The sequence below is a fragment of the Notolepis coatsorum genome, assembly GCF_963971535.1.
Source record: "Notolepis coatsorum genome assembly, chromosome: 3".
Lineage (NCBI taxonomy): Eukaryota > Metazoa > Chordata > Actinopteri > Aulopiformes > Paralepididae > Notolepis > Notolepis coatsorum.
In genome coordinates this window covers 134196362-134214722 of record NC_140167.1, presented here as the reverse complement: position 1 = coordinate 134214722, position 18361 = coordinate 134196362, and the positions used below count along the sequence as shown (strand labels likewise).

Here is an 18361-nt window from a genome sequence, read left to right as displayed (position 1 = left end):
TGGCATAAGATATTGATGGCTAGTGCATTTGTTTGGCTATTGTGTCACAAAGTAAATAAACTCCCTTTGAAATGGTGACCGCTGTGTCATTTATGTTTAATGTAGACCTTGTTTTATTTGTATGTCAGCTCTTTGACTGCCAGAGTGGAGTGGACTCAACCTTGATGACTTGGACTCGGACTAGGGTGATGGGGACTTGACTCTGACTCGACTCAGGCTCTTCTTTGGTGACTCGGACTCGAACACTGGGGACTCGAGACTTGACTTGGACTCGAGATTTTGTGACTCGACTACAAAACTGACTACTTACTATCTACTATGCTACTGTATCTATACTACTACCTACTATGCTACTATGTCTATACTACTATCATGCTACTATATATATATATACTACTACATACTATACTACTATGTCTAAACTACTACCTATTGATTGATTGAAAACTTTATTAACAGATTGCAGAATGGGTACAATACAAACAACTGCTAAGAGGATACAGACCAGAAAAAGACTTTCGTCTTGTTTACATAAGGGTCCTCCATTTTCAATTCATCAAGACATTTATGACATACAAGACATACAAATATACAGTACTGTGTAAGAAAAAGAGATCATAAAAAATATATATATCCGAAGGGGAATAAACTGTACATTGGAGGGGGTTGGGTGGGTGGTGGGGGACAGGGGGGGATTTTGACATTTACCGGGGCCCATTTCTAATTGCAGCCACCCGTAGGTGCTCTTTGAGAGCGGCTTTGAAGGAGGGTAGGGATTCACATTCCTTTACGGCTGTGGGTAGGGTGTTCCACATTATTGTGGCATAATTACGAACCGTGTTTAGTCCCTTGTTTGAGCGGAATCTGGGTTGAACATGATTTGTGGAACTCCCTCTGGTGTTGTGGTTGTGGACTTCACTGACCTTTAAGAAGTATTTCGACATGTACATGGGTATCTTAGTGGTGTAGTGTATCTTGAAGACCAGGCCCATTGCCAGTTGCTGTACTCTGTCGTCTACTCTAAGCCATACTACTACTATACTATGTACTCAGAGTGAAGCACTCAAGTTTGGCACTGCTACATGAACAATACTACATATCGTTAGGACCCTTAGGTTGCTTTGGATAAAAGGTGTACCCCTACTGTTGACTTGTTGTTTTCAATTCGTAACTTGCTTTGGATAAAAGTGTCAGCCTAAGGACATGTACAGGTAAATGTATATTTTTTACCATGGACGGAGGTTGGCAGGGTTGCTTCGGGACTGGTGTGGACTGCCTGAAGGAGGAGATTGAAGTAGGGATAAGTAGAACGTAGAAAGCAAAGTAGAAAATAAGTGTTAAGCAACTGGTGAGGGGGATAAGGGTAGATGTAAGTAGTTAGAGGAAAGGTAAGGTTTTCACAAGATGAAGAGGGAAGGAAGAAAAATTACAGCAGAAAAAGTAAGTAACTGAATAAGTAAGGATCTACTTAGCTGTCTGTAGGGTACACAGTAAATTTCACAGAGTCAATTTTACTCAGACTGAGTACATTTTACTCTGCGAAATTTACTGCGTATTGTCTCACTCTCAGGTCATGTTGCCCTTCCTCTAACAATGCCTGCAGGAAAACTCCCTTGTTTACCTGTCTTTGCTGGACTGAGGCTGAGGAGAATCTGACAGCTGCTACACTGCCGCTAATGCAGGATACACTTACATCCCCAGCTCCAATTAGACACCTGTGGTTAGCTGCTGGGATTTGGGGGAGGGGCTGAAGGATGGAAATCGAGACTGCGATCAAACTCCCCATTGCTGCTGCTCAGTTGATTATAGACAAAATAATAATAATGAATGGATTATAGGCATGGTTTAGCTGTTATATTAATGAATGGATTATAGGCATGGATTATGGATTTATAAATTATGTTCATAAACCCTTCCAGTGTTACCTTCCTTTAGAGATGTGTGATAAACAGTTGTATCACAATCCAGCCATGCCATTATGGATAAAAGGAAATCACAGAAACAGGAACAGAAACAGAAAGCATACACCTGCACCTTTGACCGCTGACCTACACCAAGCCCTGGCAGCACATCACCCCCACCCTCATCCACCTCCACTGGCTCCCAGTCAAGTTCTGCATCTCTTTCAAACTCCTGCTCCTCACCTACAAGTCCCTCCATGCCATCGCCCCCCGATACCGGTCTGATCTCCTTCACCAGCACACTCCCTCCCGGAACCTACAATCCTCTGATCTGGGTCTCCTCTCCATCCCTCGCACCAGGTTGCAGACTTTCGGTGACAGAGCCTTCAGCGTGGCATCCCCTACCCTCTGGAACTCTCTCCCCCCTGAAATCCGCAACGCCCCAACCCTGGACACCTTCAAAACTGCTCTCAAAACACACCTCTTCACCAAGGCTTTTCCCCATTAGTTAGTTTAGATTAGATTAGGTTCATTATCCCTTACCTGCCCTCACCCCCCCCTCTTTTTTCCCTTTTCCCCTATTGCCCCCTTTCCCTAGCCCTCTTGATTGTAAAGCGACCTTGGGTTTCCTGAAAGGCGCTATAGAAATTAGATTTATTATTATTATTATTATTATTATTATTATTATTATTATTATTATTATTATTATGATTATTATTATTATTATTACCCCTTCCCCGTGGGTCTTTAAACATAACTTTAAATATCCTCTTTTGATGTTTGTAAATTAAGTAAGTATGTAAGTAAATAAAGGTCTGGCTACAAACCCTCTGACACATCATTTTCTAAATAGCCTACTGTGGTCATATCTTATTCCACAGTGCCTTAGCCTTGATATAAAGGCAAGACTGACTAAACCAACATGTCAAAAAAACTTGTATGGTATTACATATATTACTCTAAATGGAAGTCCATAGTGACAGAGGCAGGCCAAATAAAATCTGAGGCACTCTGATTATAAAAGAAAATAAAAAAGCTTTATTATGACATGGATAATCACAAAAGGTATCTGGGTCATCTTATTTGTACTGAAAAAGGGAGTGAATGGATGCAGGACATGGATACCCACCTTTTATATAATATAATTTGGTGATTTCAAAGGGTTTAATACCTTATACATGAATGGCCTTGATACTTTTTCCAACATTATTAAAGGCCCTAATTATTGTGAGTTCCAAAAAAACATATTGTATGTGTGCGTGTGTGTGTACCTCGCTTATGTGACAAATCTGGAACATTTCAAGATTCAATTTCAAGAAATCAGGACACGCTACAAAATGAGGACATTTTCGATGTCCTCATTTTGTTTGACAAGCTATTGTAGTGTGATGGTTAAGGTAGTGTTAGGGTTAAGGTTAGAGTTAGTTACATAATGCATGTAAGTCTATAGGCTATAATGTCCCCATATTTCACATAAACAAAAAGGTGTATGTGTGCGTGTATGTGTGTCTTTGTGTGTAATGTCATAGTGACACACATTTTTTATGACCTCTGCCTTCCTGATGTGACTGTCCGCGGTCCCGAGGACACGTTGACGCCATGCTACTTCTGCTTAGATGTGCCACATTGCCCCTGTCAGCATATCATGTGTGTTGACCTCTCCCCATGGCCTCATTGCCTCTCTCTAGTGCTTGTGTGATGAGTGTGGGCAAGGTTTTCTACACCCCATTAAAATGACATGTAGTCATGACAAAGTGGACCAGAGTCCACTGCATTTCAAAAGAAATATCCTACTCTTTGTTCCTGTTCATGCAATCAGTTCATGAAGATGGAATGCTTCCTCATACCGACATATCAGGACATGATGTTGGAACAAGTGCTACTAATATTAATGCACTGGCTTCCTCAATAAACAAAATAGTTCAAAGACACTACAGTATGTTGGTTGGATAGAATAATCAAGTACGGGAAATACACAAGAACTGCAGTATTCTGTTGTGGATGAGTAAAACGTATGTTTGCATGTTGCGGTTTGGATTAAAATCTTTTGGTTCCGAAAAACGTACTCGGGACAACATTTCAAACGCTTTTCTGTAAGGAAGCTAATTGCTAAGCACCGATTACACACCTGGCAAGTGTTCCCTACCACTCCATGGCAAAATATCCAAACTATCCCTTTAAGTAAAGCATTTGTGCCAACCTCAAATGTTGGATTCAGCTCTGCTAGACTCTAAAGGTTTGAGTCAGAGTCAGGGTTGACACCAGAAATCAGAAATAAGAGTTGTGCACCACTATCTGGATGCTCAACACAATATCTCAACCTTAATTCCTACTCTAACCCCAAACCCAACTCCCACCCCTAACATGACCCCTAAGTGTAGACCAGCTAAAATGTCCTCACTTTCCCAAAATATCCTCACTTCTTTCATCATGTTTTAGATATCTGTCATCACAAGTGTAACACTACATACACACACAACTACACACACTCACAGAGTAAACAAATTACAAACTCTTCCAAGAACGATATGTCCTGATATATTTGTTTCTCCACATATTTTTCCTGCAGAGGCGACAGCCAAATCATTGAGCTTATCAACTTTCACTATCTGTTGTGTTATAAAAACCTTCATTTTCAAAAAGTCTAGAAAAAGACACATTTTCATCCATTTCGAAGTTATGAAATGTGTCTTGAGGAATGGGCCCATGCAGTCATAAACTTGCTTAAGCCATAAGGCCGGTGTAAAGATTCAATCTTCCAACATGACTCATTATTCATCAAAGTTATCAAGCAGGATATTGGGTGTCCAGTGTGAAATGGCTGGGGTGGTGAAACAGCTGAATCTGTCATGGTTGACAAAGGGTGGGTTGTTGGATTGCAAATGCCCAGCTCATAGGCCCTACAGTATACCATGTGCCTGTTGATAAATGTACCACTGAAACCGGAGCTTGACATTTTAAACTCTTTAGCCACCTCCCAGAATGCTATACAGTATATTTTGGCAGTGGCTGCTAACATCTGTCGGTTGTGCTTATCACTCTCACATTATCTTGGCCAGAAAATGTCTGACTCCATAAGCTATTGTGACTTGTTGACTAAAAGGTTACTCTCCACCCCTATCAGAACCAGAAAGTTACCACTCTGTTTCTCACCAACACATGGTTGTTACTGAGGACAATAAAGGAGACACATGATTTGTTTTGGAACATGTGAAAACCCACGATTTTGTTCAGCATAGCATACTAAAGAATATATTATGTTTGATTACATTGTTATGGCAAGAATTCTTAGGGCTGTTGGCACCAGCAGTTATGTAGAAGTGTGTGTGTGTGTGTTTTTTTTCTCCATGCAGTGTGGCTGGAAGACCATGTGGTCTATATCCCTATGTAGTTTAATTAGCGTTATATAATCCATTCATCAAATTCATTTAGTGGGCTTCATTATTTAGCTAATATCTCATCTATTCAAATTAAAGTGAAACAGTTTCATTTTGGGGGGTCTCCTTTGGAAAGAAGGATCTGCACACTTGTCCATGCAAGTTTATTTAACCCTTGTGTGCTGTTAATGTTTTTGTTACTCACCCAATGTGTAAAAATGCTTGTAGTAACTATAGGGCGCGTTTCCTGAATGAAATAGACACTTTGGTGGAGTTCTGCTAAAAGATCAAGTTGGTATCGTGGTTAAAATCAAAAAATGTAATCTCGAGTCTAGGTGTTACAGTTGACAATTAAAGATGCAACAAGGGGCATACCCATGTACATGTCAAAATACTTCCCAAAGGTCAGTGAATACCACGACCACAAGTCCACAAATCATGTTAAACCCAGATTCGGCTCAAACAAGGGACTAAACACGTTTCGCAATTATGCCACATCAATGTGGAACGCCTTACCCACAGCAGTAAAGGAATGTGAATCACTACCCAGTACCCACTTTCAAAACCACTCTCAAAGAGCACCTACGAGAGACTGCAATTCGAAACTGGCCCCTGTAAATGTCCTAACGCAACCCCCTCCAATGTACAATAAATGTCCTATTAAACCCAATAATACACGAGACCCTCTTGGGACCAAGTAAGGTTTCGTCGATAATCCAATGTACAGTTACCCCCCCCCCCCCCGCCTACCCAACCCCCCCTCCACCCCACCTACCAACCTCCTACCTACCAACCTCCTCCAATGTACAGTATCTTCGTCAAATGTATACTATTCTTTTTACTCTTTTTGTATAACAAACAGTACTGTATTTGTAAATCTGGTATGTCATAAATGTATAGATGTAGCAGTATGCCTACTGTCTATCTGTATGTCATGTATGATGAATTGAAAATGGGGGACACTGATGTAAACAAGACGAAAGTCTTTCTCTGGTCTGCATCCCCTTAACAATTGTGTGTATTGAGCTGTACTGTATTGTACCCATTCTGCAATCTGTTAATAAAATGTTCATCAATCAGAGAGAGAGAGAGAGAGAGAGAGAGAGAGAGAGAGAGAGAGAGAGAGAGAGAGAGAGATAGAGAGAGAGAGAGAGAGAGAGAGAGAGAGAGAGAGAGAGAGAGAGAGAGAGAGAGAGAGAGAGAGAGAGAGAGAGAGAGAGCATAACAAAAAAGAAGAAGGATAGATCATTAATAGTGATGTCAAATGTCAAATGTCAAAATACTTCCCAAAGGTCAGTGAATACCACGATCACAACACCAGAGGGAGCTCCACAAATCATGTAAAACCCAGATTCGGCTCAAACAAGGGACTAAACACGTTTCGCAATTATGCCACAACAATGTGGAACGCCCTACCCAAACCTGTAAAGGAATGTGAATCACTACCCACCTTCAAAAACACTCTCAAAGAACACCTACGGGAGACTGCAATTCAAAACTGGCCCCTACAAATGTCCTAACCCAGTTGTACAATAAAGACCAAGCATGGCTTTGTCAGTATTCCAATGTACAGCCCCACCCAACCCCACCCCACCTACCCAACCTCCTCCAATGTACAGTTTCTATGTCAAATGTATGTCAGTATACCAATGTACAGTGTGTGTCCCCCTACCCAACCCCCTCCCCCCCACCTCCAATGTACAGCCCCACCCCACCTACCCAACCTCCCCCAATGCACAGTTTCTATGTCAAATGTATATACACTCTTTTTCTGATTTTTTTTTAGTATCACAAACAGTACTGTATTTGAAAATCTGGTATGTCTTAAATGTATAGATGTAGCAGTACTGTCTATCTGTATGTCGTGTGTGTCATATGATGAATTGAAAATGGGGGACCCTGATGGAAACAAGACGAAAGTCTTTCTCAGGTCTGCATCCTCTTAACAATTGTATGTATTGAGCTGTACTGTACTGTACCCATTCTGCAATCTGTTAATACACTTTTCAATCAATCAATCAATCAATCAATCAATCAATCAATCAATCAATCAATCAATCAATATAGCCTGCTGTGGTTATAGTATGGAATTGGTAGTTTGTTCAAAAACAACAACTAATAAACAAATAAATAAATAAATAAATAAATAAATAAATAAATAAATAAATAAATAAATAAATAAATAAATAAATAAATAAATAAATAAATAAATAAATAAATAAATAAATAAATAAATAAATAAATAAATAAATAAATAAATAAATAAATAAATAAATAAATAAATAAATAAAAGCAATCCAGTAAATACAATTGAAGAAGAAATAACGCTTGAATTAGGCTGACAATCTAAGATTGTATTTCCCTTTTCCCCTGAACTTACAGTGTGACTCATCAACACTCGCTTCCCTTCACCGCGGGTGCCCTCGGCATCAAGACTAGACTTGATGATATTGCCTTGTGTTATCAGCCGGAAGTAGGCGACCACATGCCCGCTTACAAATAAGTTGATGAAGTTTTCCTCAAAACTTTACATTCACTTTTAAAAGGTCCAGCCCCGGTCCGCAAGCATCATGCCTCTCCGCAACAGCGTGTGGTTTTCGCGCATCGGTTTCCTCGTGTGTGTCGCCTGTTTTGGACCTTGCACGGCTAGAGGTAAGATTGGAAAAGCCTGCTAGTTTGTTTTGGCATAACTGTAGCTACTGTACGTAGCAGAGCTCGACTGCAATAGCAATACGGACAACACGTATTCTGTTTGAAACCACGAGCTTCGTTCACAGATCACCACGGACGTCTATGAACCCGTGCGTAATTTTGTTTGTCAATACAGTGCCACTGCCTAGTGCCTCTACCCATACAGAAACATCACCCATGCACATGATCATCACCTTTTCACCAATAACTGGACAAGACCTGCCATTAGCTGTTTGAAGCTCTCGCGGATGTCGGTAGTTTTTACTGTACGTTGCTGTGTTAATGAAACATGTGCATCGTTTCTTGTTTCACATGCGCTGTACAATCACATAGTTTGAAGTTAGGTTCTTGCATGACAAATAAAAAGTTTAGATATTAACCTTCGTTTACATAATCACAAAACAATTTCAGCAACAGTTCATACTGTGATGGTGTATGGTTCGCTTTCATAATTGTACGCATCATTACGGGTTGTTGTTCCTAGTATTATAACGACCAAACCTTTATTCCCCATTGGTCATTGAGGTACAGTAGTAGTACCGTTTGGAATAACAGTTTCATTAAATGTAATAATAGATTAACTTTACATGTGGAACTAATCCAAACCAATCACCATCTGCAATTCGACTTTAGGCTATTTTGAGTTCGTTGTCACATGAAGCCCCATTGTTGTGAGATGAGACTGGGGCCAAAGTCCAGACAGCTCACAGTCCACATCCTGGCCACTCATAGCCCCACACCTTAGGACTGACTGGGAGTTCCTTCGTTGAAACAATCTCAGGGGTTGTAAAAGGGCATGACAGAAACGGAACAAGCTGCCAAACGTCTTGAGTTGGCAAGTAAAGTCCAATGTGAAAGATCAGTATTACCTCGATACACTCTCTATCGCTTCATCGCTCATTCATTAAACTACCGAAAGCAATTACTGAACTAGCATGACCTCATTGATGAAAGCAGTACTGTGCAAAGTCCAATACGGCCCATTCCAAACCTATTAGGTCAGCTGCTATTTGAGGAAAGGGAATTCTGCTGCAGGGTTTTGTAAGGGAAACTCAGACTCAACTATATAAGCTATAGCTCTTAACTGGGTTTCCCAACATGGGCTGCTTGTGTTATTGTAACATTCACTGTCTCTGAGTGGAATTTGTAATACTTTATTTAATTTGCCATATTTGGAGTTCAACATGTTTTAATATATTCTAATTTGACTGCATAGTGAATCGGAGTAATGCTACTAGGAAACAGCAGACTTCGTGATTAGAGGGTGGGGTTTGAGATAGGCTAATTTGCATTTTAATTGGTCACATGCATCAGACAATAATAATTGATTTGCGTATGCAAACAACACGGGGTTGCCGTTATGACCTCAAATGATGGAGAAGTGATGTGATTTTTAAACATTCTACTACAATTTCATAGTTTGCCAATCATATGTTTTTCATACATCATATATTTAGATGTACTAGGCCAGAATGTAGCCTAGTGAGAAGAAGCAGTCACCATCAGGGATTTAAAATGGTTTTTGTATGATTGTAATAAGTTAGGTAAGGTTGTAATATTGTGTATACTGAATATGTGGTATGGGGTGGACGGTATGGTCTAAAATTTATATCGCGGTATAATTTGAAGCATAGACGGTAACGGTATATATCACGGTATCAGTGTTTCCGTTAGAATTATTATTTTTTGCCTGATAGGCAGGCTATATAAAGAATGACATCCTCAAGGCATGTAGATTTATAATATTTTAACTTAAAACTAGGCTAGTTTTGCGTATACAGTCATTATATTCCAAATAAAATAAGTCCCGAGTCGAGACTCCGTGCTGCTCCCAACGAATCCCAATAGTATGCAACAACACACTGCAGCACCCACTCTCCACACTTTAGATCACCGAAACACACTTTACACTTTATATTTATTGGTAAAGGATTTGCACTACAACTCGTACACCTTACTGTAAATTGTACCTAAATTGTACCTCATCCCATTTCTGCTCTGCACTATATAGTATTGTATATTAGTACATTGCATAGTATATTGTATATTGTATGGTAACTCAGTTACTTCTATTCTGCATCGAACATTGTACATATGTCTATACTGAACACTGTGACCTCTATTTTTACTTCTATTCTACATGCTATACTATTTTATTTCATACTTATCTTGTCTAGCACAGTCTCTGGAGCGTAACAGTAAGAAGCATTTTGTATAAAAGTATTCTGTACTTCTGTATGACAACTATTAAAGAAACTTGAAACTTGAACTTGAACTTGAGCCACAGAGCAGGGGCGCTTTCAGGTCCGGTCACAGGCCCGCTCAACAGCGCCCCCCACCCAACGGCTGAATTGCCAATGGCTGAATTGGAGTATTGCACTGTGCAGGCACAGCGGCCCCGCTCTGCGGCTCTGCAGCTGCATGCTTCTCGCAAAATCCGCTGCCCAGCCGTTGTTATCAGAACACTACACATATCATAATGTTCACAGCAAACTGTAGTTGATCACCAGGTATGTTTTATTAACGTAGAATAATTCATATAAGAAAAACGATAGGGAAATCTCTTACCTTTCTCCACTGGTTAAAAATGCCAGGAACTGAAATTGAAACTTGCTGTGCGCCACGGTGATATGTGTTTATTATGAAATGACAATTGCGTGTTGACACGCCCACTGCACGAAGCCTCCTAAATAACTTTTTCCAGTTTGCACACATCTATTATCTATGACTAATTCTATCTATTTTTAGGGGCAAATGCGAGTGAAATAGTCGCGCTGTGGTTACATGACGTCATTGCTATTTTAGAGCTGCTCTACCGGTTACAAGGTATAGTCAAAATCCATACCGTAGAGCAAATTCATACCGTTTATACCGTTTATACCGTCCACCCCTGTATGTATGTATGTATGTATGTATGTATGTATGTATGTATGTATGTATGTATGTATGTATGTATGTATGTATGTATGTATGTATGTACCGTAATTCCTCTAATAGTGACCGGTATTCAATTACAAACCGGGTCTCTATTAATGGCCGGGTGCGCTCTTGAGCTAAGCAATTATAAGCCGACCTCCTAATACAAGCCGGGTTACTAATATACTGAGCTGCATACTGAGCTGCTAAGGTAAAGTTACTTGATTTCACTTTGAAAACGTTGAAATGACCAGTGACCACCTGTAATTGCACTGTTTACTATTTCATACAGTACTTGGTTTCAATAAATGAACCCAGTACATTTTACTGGGTTCAAACTGACACAAAATGTTGATTTATTCATTATGATCTGTTTGAAAATTAGAAATATAGGCCTCTCTCTTATACATGCCTCCTCCTAATAAAAGCCTGGTACCCGCTACAGTTTAAGCAAATACAAGCCCGGGTCACTATTAGAGGAATTACGGTATGTATGTCAGTGCATGTGAGCGGATCGGAGCGTGAGCGGCGCGGGGCGCGGAGCGGCCGGTTTTGACGTGAGCGAGGAGTGGGTTTTAAAATGAGTCGGCGCGACGTCCGGAGCGAGAGTTCTCCTCCGCTCCAATCCACTCCAGGCCGCTCACAGTGGTTTAACACTGTTGATGTAATATATACATGCAGTACAATGTCAAAGCAACAGATGGCGATGTACAAACATGAAGGCCATTTTCAACCAATGAGAAGGGTTCAGGCTTCGTCACTGTAGAGACGCCCACCATAGATATCTATGACGCCCACACTCACTCTCCTGTTAGAAAAGGTATCGACGCCATTGTTGTTGACGTTAGCTTACATGCTAACGTTAATGGCAGCGACCATAGCATTGTGGCTCGGCTAGCCTATCATCGCTTAATAGAACTAGTGAATGGATAAACAACGTTATTTAACATTGCAGAATGGCTACAATTACAATGCGGCTCAATACAAACAATTGTTAAGGGGCCCAGGGGGTGTAGACCAGGGGTCGCCAATTAGATTTGCCCACGGGCCAGATTTTCCCCAAGCCGTTGCTTCGCGGGCCAGGATCAAAAACAATGGCTAATTTAATATACTGATATTGAAAAAAGACAAACGTTTTTCTCTGGTCTGCATCCCCCCAACAACCGTGTGCACTGCGCCGCACTGCACTGCACCCACTCTGCAATCCGCCAAACAAAGTTCTCACTCATCCATTCATTCATGAACAGCTCTCAGCTGTTGCAGATCCCCTTAACAATTGTGTGTATTGCGCCGTACTGTATTGTACCCATTCTGCAATCTGTTAAATAAAGTTTTCATTCATTCATTCATGAACAGCAGATCAGCTGTTGCAGATCACCGCGGCGGGTGATGAACAGATCAGAAGACAGAATGCATGAAAACACGAATCACCATACCTTGTTTGTTGTTCAGTCCTCCAAAATCCCTGCTAATGTTTGAAACATGTCACATATCCACTCGCCGCCCTCCAATTCCAGATTGGCGTTGAATGCAGCTACTTTATCTGCCAACTTTAACACAGTTGTAATAACAACCATTTCCTCGTTGTTGTTGTCGCCACATATTATGCAGAGAGGACGTCGGCTCGGCACGCAAGAATCACCGACCTGTTGCAATAAACCCGTATTTTAAGTATGGCTCCTGTTTATTAAAAGAAGCGTTATATTTCCCTGTTGCATTTCCCTATCCAAAGATGTTTGTTTTGTTTTTTAACACATTTGTTACTCGCTCCATCTCGAACGCGGAAGTGAAAGTTTGTTAGGGACTATTCCATTGGTTCTCCCAGTCCACGTGACCATTTCTAGCATTTCAATTGGCTATAGTGCTATTGATGACTACCGGTAGATAGATACAGCTTCACAATAAAAGACACCCTGGCGTCCCGAGTGAATATTTCCTGCGCGTAAAATAAATATCATATTCTCAAAATAATCTGACGGGCCAGAAATTATTGCTGGCGGGCCAATGTCGGCCCGCGGGCCGCCTATTGCCGATCCCTGGTGTAGACTGTTGTAGTTTGAGCTCATTTACACCATGCTCCAAAAAAGAAAAAGAAAAACTGCCGAGCGATCTGGAGCGGGGAGCGCTCGATTCAAGGTGAGTGGGGAGCGAGCGGAGAGCGACTTGGGGGCGGGGTCAACATGAGCGATTAGCGGAGCGGACCAAGCTTTAAAGAGCGAAGAGCGGATTTCTCGGCCGCGCCGATCCGCTCACGTGGTCTGATGTATGTATGTATGGATTGTGTATATCAGGGGTCAGCAACCTTTTTGACATGGAGTGCCTGTTTGAAATATAGTTGTAACTAGTGTGCCTCAACAATATTCTATGCATCGTAATTTTTTTCTTCTCATAATCGGGTCTTTTTAATGATCATTTTTACATTATTACATCATTATTGTTATTGTTATTATTAACAATATTATTATGATGGTTGTATCAACCCTAAATCTGAGTTGGGGGGGGGGGGGGATGCAATGCAGACAAACAGCTGCATACAGTGCGACCATTTCACTCACATTTGCCCATTCATTTTTGGACACATCACACACCATCGGTGTGTACTGTACGTGTGCTGTCATAGCTCCACCTACAGGCCTAATGGAGAACACCAGGAGAACACCAGGATGTGAATGGAGGGTGAATGTGAGGTATATCGTGTAAATACGTTTTGATTGATCGCAAGACTACACTGGGGGGGGGGAAATAATAATAAGTTACCAGAACTTAAAAATATTGAGTTCAGTTACTGTGCATTAAGGGTTTCAGTTTTCAATCCATAATAAGTTAACAGAAAAATAAGTACACAACCACATTATTTCAACCTAATAAAACTATGTTTATTGTCATTGTTTTAAGAACACAAGTTTACTTGGTAATACTCACATTTTGAGTAAAAAAATTGCTTTTAACATGTGCAATGTTCAATGAAATAGAAAAATAAATAATAAAATTTGTTAATTAATCCCACTGGTCACAATGGTGACCGTAATAATGTTTTTGTTATAAGGCTCTGCAAATGTTACTGAATGATGTAGCAATGTATTTCCAGCTAAATTGAAATAATAAACAAATAAAGGGTCTCAATTAAATATGTGGTAGTAAAAATAACCTGTGGGAGGATTTCAACAAGATAAATGCGACAACAGTGCAAAATATTTCACTATAATATTTTTTTTTAAAAAGAGAGAAAATTAAAAAAAAAAAATTTTTTTTTTTACTGCTGCCCCCTGTGCCTATGAAAATGCCCCCACGTGCCTATGCAGGCACGCGTGCCTAGGGTTGCCTACCCCTGGTGTATATAGTGTGTGTGTATATATATCAGGGCTCCAGACTAACTTTTTTCACCACCGTCCCAGAACCGTCCCGAAATACAATTTTAACCGTCCCAAAATGAATGTAACCGTCCCAAAAATCAAATGTTGTTTCTTTACTTTGGTTTTGTCGTCTATAGTTGTTATTGCCATAAGAAACACCATTCAGAGAAGGGGAGAATAAATTGATTTAGTCAAAAGGCTCCCAAGTGGAAAGATTTCACAAGAATAATTATGATTAAAAATAAATATATATAAAAAGTGTTTAACAAGGTGCTAGTATAGGGATATTTGGTCACGGTGCACGGTTCAACCAATTGGAGCCATGTTGATTATTCCTTCCATAGGAAAATATATTTATATTTGTATTTTGTTTTAGTTTTTTTTGTTATTACAAATGTGTGTGTTTATGGTTGAAAATGTTAGAGATAAATAAAGATCAAATCAAATCTAACTGAATAAGTTATCCCTCTTCTAACAAGAAAGAAAAACGTCGTTTAGCTTTAAACTATATAATGTCATTGCGTCCAGAGATTCCACCTTTGATAACTAAAGTAATGACACTTGACTAGTAATGAAACATGTCCCTTAGATCGTGCTGTCCTCCTGGTCGAACTGCTGCTAAATTCCAGATGGCCCTCCTCACTGAATATGGATTCATTGTGTATAGCTGAAGTGAAGTTTGCCTATAGCCTGTCGTCTATTTCTCCGCGTTCGTTTCGATAAATGTAACGTTATGCCAATTAACTTGCATCAATGGTAGTAACATTACGTGTTAGTATAGAATCGAATAGAAATCCTTTAATAATCCCGAGGGAAATTCGGCACTACAGAGCAGACTATGTATCGCTCACATTGAACAACAATAAACATTTAGGTCAATATAGGACTAAAATAGGAATAACAATATAATAATATTAACAATAAGAATAAAATAGTGAACTATGGATTAATCAGTGGCAGTCTGATACGTTAGTCAGTAACGTTAGCTATAATAAGCAGCTATAACTAGAACGCGTCGATAACTCTATACAGTTCCAATAGACTAACATTACACTTCTGTGATTTAAATGTGTCCTCACCTTAGACTCAGGCCCTGGGCCTGGGGTAGTATTGCTGGATGTGGATGCAGTTCCTTGTTGGACAGTTTGGGACTGTTCTCCATCTTCTGCTGTGTTCACCCTCTTCAAATAGCGCAGCATGTTTATTGTTTACAGTGCTCGCTTCACTGAGAGGATGCCACAGTGACAGTATAGCGTGTTTTTTTATTTATTTTACTTTTCGCTGTGTTTTTGTACAGTGGAGAAAGCCTAGGTATAGAGATTTCCCTCACCTAGTCACCTGTTAACACGTTTTAATTTTTTGGAGCGAGATTCATTTGGGGTGTGATGCTGCTGCTGCTGCTGCTGCTGGAGCGCGACTGGCTGCGGAGAGGTGGGTAGGAGCTTGATGCTGCAGCGCGACTGGCTGAGGAGTGGTGGGTAGAAGCTTGATGTTGGATTAGCGTATCGCTGCCTTGGGAGACGGAGATAGACATTGGATTCGGCTAATCATGCAACGTTTAGATTCACCATTTGACAGCAATATATGCGCGCACTGACAGTCGCTAATTTACATTTCCTGTGAAAAAAAAGAAAAAATCCTCCCCGTCCCGGTTGCGTCCCAAAAAAGATTTCTGTTCGTCCCAAATCAATATTTGATCGTCCCCGGGACGACGGGACATCGTTAGTCTCGAGCCCTGATATATATATATTAAGGCTGTCAAATATATCGCGTTAACTCCCGATTCTATTAATGCCACTAATTTTTTTTAACTCAAGATTAACTAAAATTTTTTTTTTTTTTTTTTTTTAACTAGACTTCACTCAGGTGTATTATTGATGCTCTCATTGATACTATGTTTGTTTCTGAAGTGTGTGTGTGTGTGTGTGTGTGTGTGTGTGTGTGAGTGTGTGAGATATAGAGAGAGAGGGGGGTGAGAGAAATGAGGAAGGGGCAAAAGAGAAAAAGAGCTGGGAGAGTGTGTGTGTGAGGGAGAGAGGGGGGTGTGTGATTATTCAGCCCTTGTGTGTGTGAATGTAACAAGTTCCTAACGTTTTCTTTCCCCTATTATTTCATGCACACTTTATTCATTGTTTTAAATTATTATTTTCTTTTAAGTTATTTTGTGCATCACTCTGTTTTGAATTTGATGCAAATTTGCAATGCATGAGGGTCATCCTTTTGTGTTAAATGGCTGCACAAAGCAAGCATTTGTTGACTCGCATGTTGATAAGAGTATTAAAACTTGGAACTTGAAAAAGATCTGTTTAAGGTAAAAAAAAAATTAAAAATAAAAATGCGATTAATTTGCGATTAATCGTGAGTTAACTATGGACAATCATGCGATTAATCGAGTTAAATATTTTAATCGTTTGACAGCACTAATATATATATATATATTAGAGGCGGGCATAGATAACTTTTTTTTTTAATCTAGATTAATCTATCTGCAATCCTGGAGTTAATCTAGATTAAAATGGCTCATTTGAAGTCTGCCGAAGCCATTCAAAATATGTGTGTTCTACCCAAATAATGACCAGAAGTAAGTCCTTACTTTTTCTTTCCTCCTTACGTTTCTCAGGCCAGGTGGCCCATTACACCATGAGCCCATCTCCCGTTTCCAAAATGCATTACAGACTGGAAAAAGCTGTTTTGCTATGATAATTGGTAATGAAATATCAAAATAATGTTCAATAAGATGTACTTGTGTTTAATAAATTGTTTTATTCAGAACACAAATAATGTTACCAGTACAGTCACTAGGGATAGGTACAGGGTTAGAAATTAAAAAAAAAAATTCAAGGGCTTTTTTTGCCCCCCTTAATTGATTTTCGGGGGCTTTCTTTTGTATTTCGGGGGCACAACATTTTTATAATGAAAATTAACATAAAGATTATAAAACATTGTTGACACTTTTTTTTACAGTCTTCGTTCCTATGTTTGATAACGTAATGTTAATGTCTCCATATATAGGGCTCTACGCTAACCTTTTTCCCAAGGAGCACATGTGCTCCTAAATAAAATGTTAATAAATAAAATCTAAATACAAATTTAGGAGCACACAGAAATTTAGGAGCACAGTGACAATTGTTCAAGTAACACACACACACACGCACACGATGTGTGACATCATGGCTTGGTTTCATGTTTTGAGGTACCTTCAATTATCTGTAAATAATACATGCATACTCTTATCTAAATAGATTAAATATTATTGTCCCTGAGGGCAAGTTGTGTTGTTGTCTTGATATATCTACAAATAGCAGACGAATAACCGGTTGCCTCTGGATCAATGAATGTCTAATATTGAATAATATTATTAGATATTTTATTTTTAACATCCCTAATTCCAACAGTCAAGAGGCTTGTTTCAAATTGATGAAAAACCCCACACACGCAACGTTTGTGAGTATAGGCTCTGGCCAGATCGATCAATGAAATACGTTGCGCGCTCAGCGCTGTGGAATGAAGGAAATGCGCATCAGGATCGGATTTGGATGTTACAAATTGGAGTTGTGTTACAAATGGAACGGTCTTTCCCCGCCGAACACAAGTTACTTAACGTTACACAGGTCGCGCTATGCAGATGCTTAGCTTGCTAACGTTAAGATAGCAGTGTAATGCTTGATGAGAGCAGAGCGCTCTGTCTGTGTTCGCACCTCAAGTGCCTGGAAGCATCTCCCTGTAACACGCAGCGGGCCCCGCCTCCCTCCTCCTTGGAACAAACATTCCACCCAAAAACTGAATTTCAGTCCAGTTTCAATCTGAACTATTAACAGCGGAGCTGTTTTGTAATCTTCACAATACTCGTCTGTCTCGCACACTGCAAGTAAATGATTTTTCCGGTTTGCACACACACATATTATTAGGGGCAAATACGAGGGAAATGCTCGCACTGTAGAGCATATATATACAGGGATTAAAGCAAAAAAAAATCTCCTGACTGAACTTTTTTTCTGGCCAAGTCATATTCTTATTTTAACCTCTACTGTATTTTTTTTTTAATAGCGTTAGCGTTTTAAGGGAGCCTACTTGTAGAGCGAGCCTACTGTCCTGACTGTGGCTATAGAGACCCTACTGTTGT

The 18361-nt window shown here is 39.9% G+C and overlaps 1 protein-coding gene across 4 annotated transcripts in view; it reads left to right on the top strand.

Annotated features, from left to right (window-relative positions):
- Positions 1-7736: 7736 nt before the first annotated feature.
- The window catches only part of tfpia (tissue factor pathway inhibitor a), a 175176-nt gene continuing 164551 nt past the window's right edge, over positions 7737-18361 (top strand). For 2 of the 4 annotated variants that reach the window (XM_084310385.1, XM_084310384.1), the window contains exon 1: positions 7737-7930. In XM_084310385.1, the coding sequence (XP_084166511.1) occupies positions 7849-7930 (82 nt within the window). In that variant the 5' untranslated portion in view covers positions 7737-7848. The remainder of the gene's footprint in view (positions 7931-18361) is intronic. The other 2 variants (XM_084310383.1, XM_084310382.1) reach the window with 1 other exon arrangement.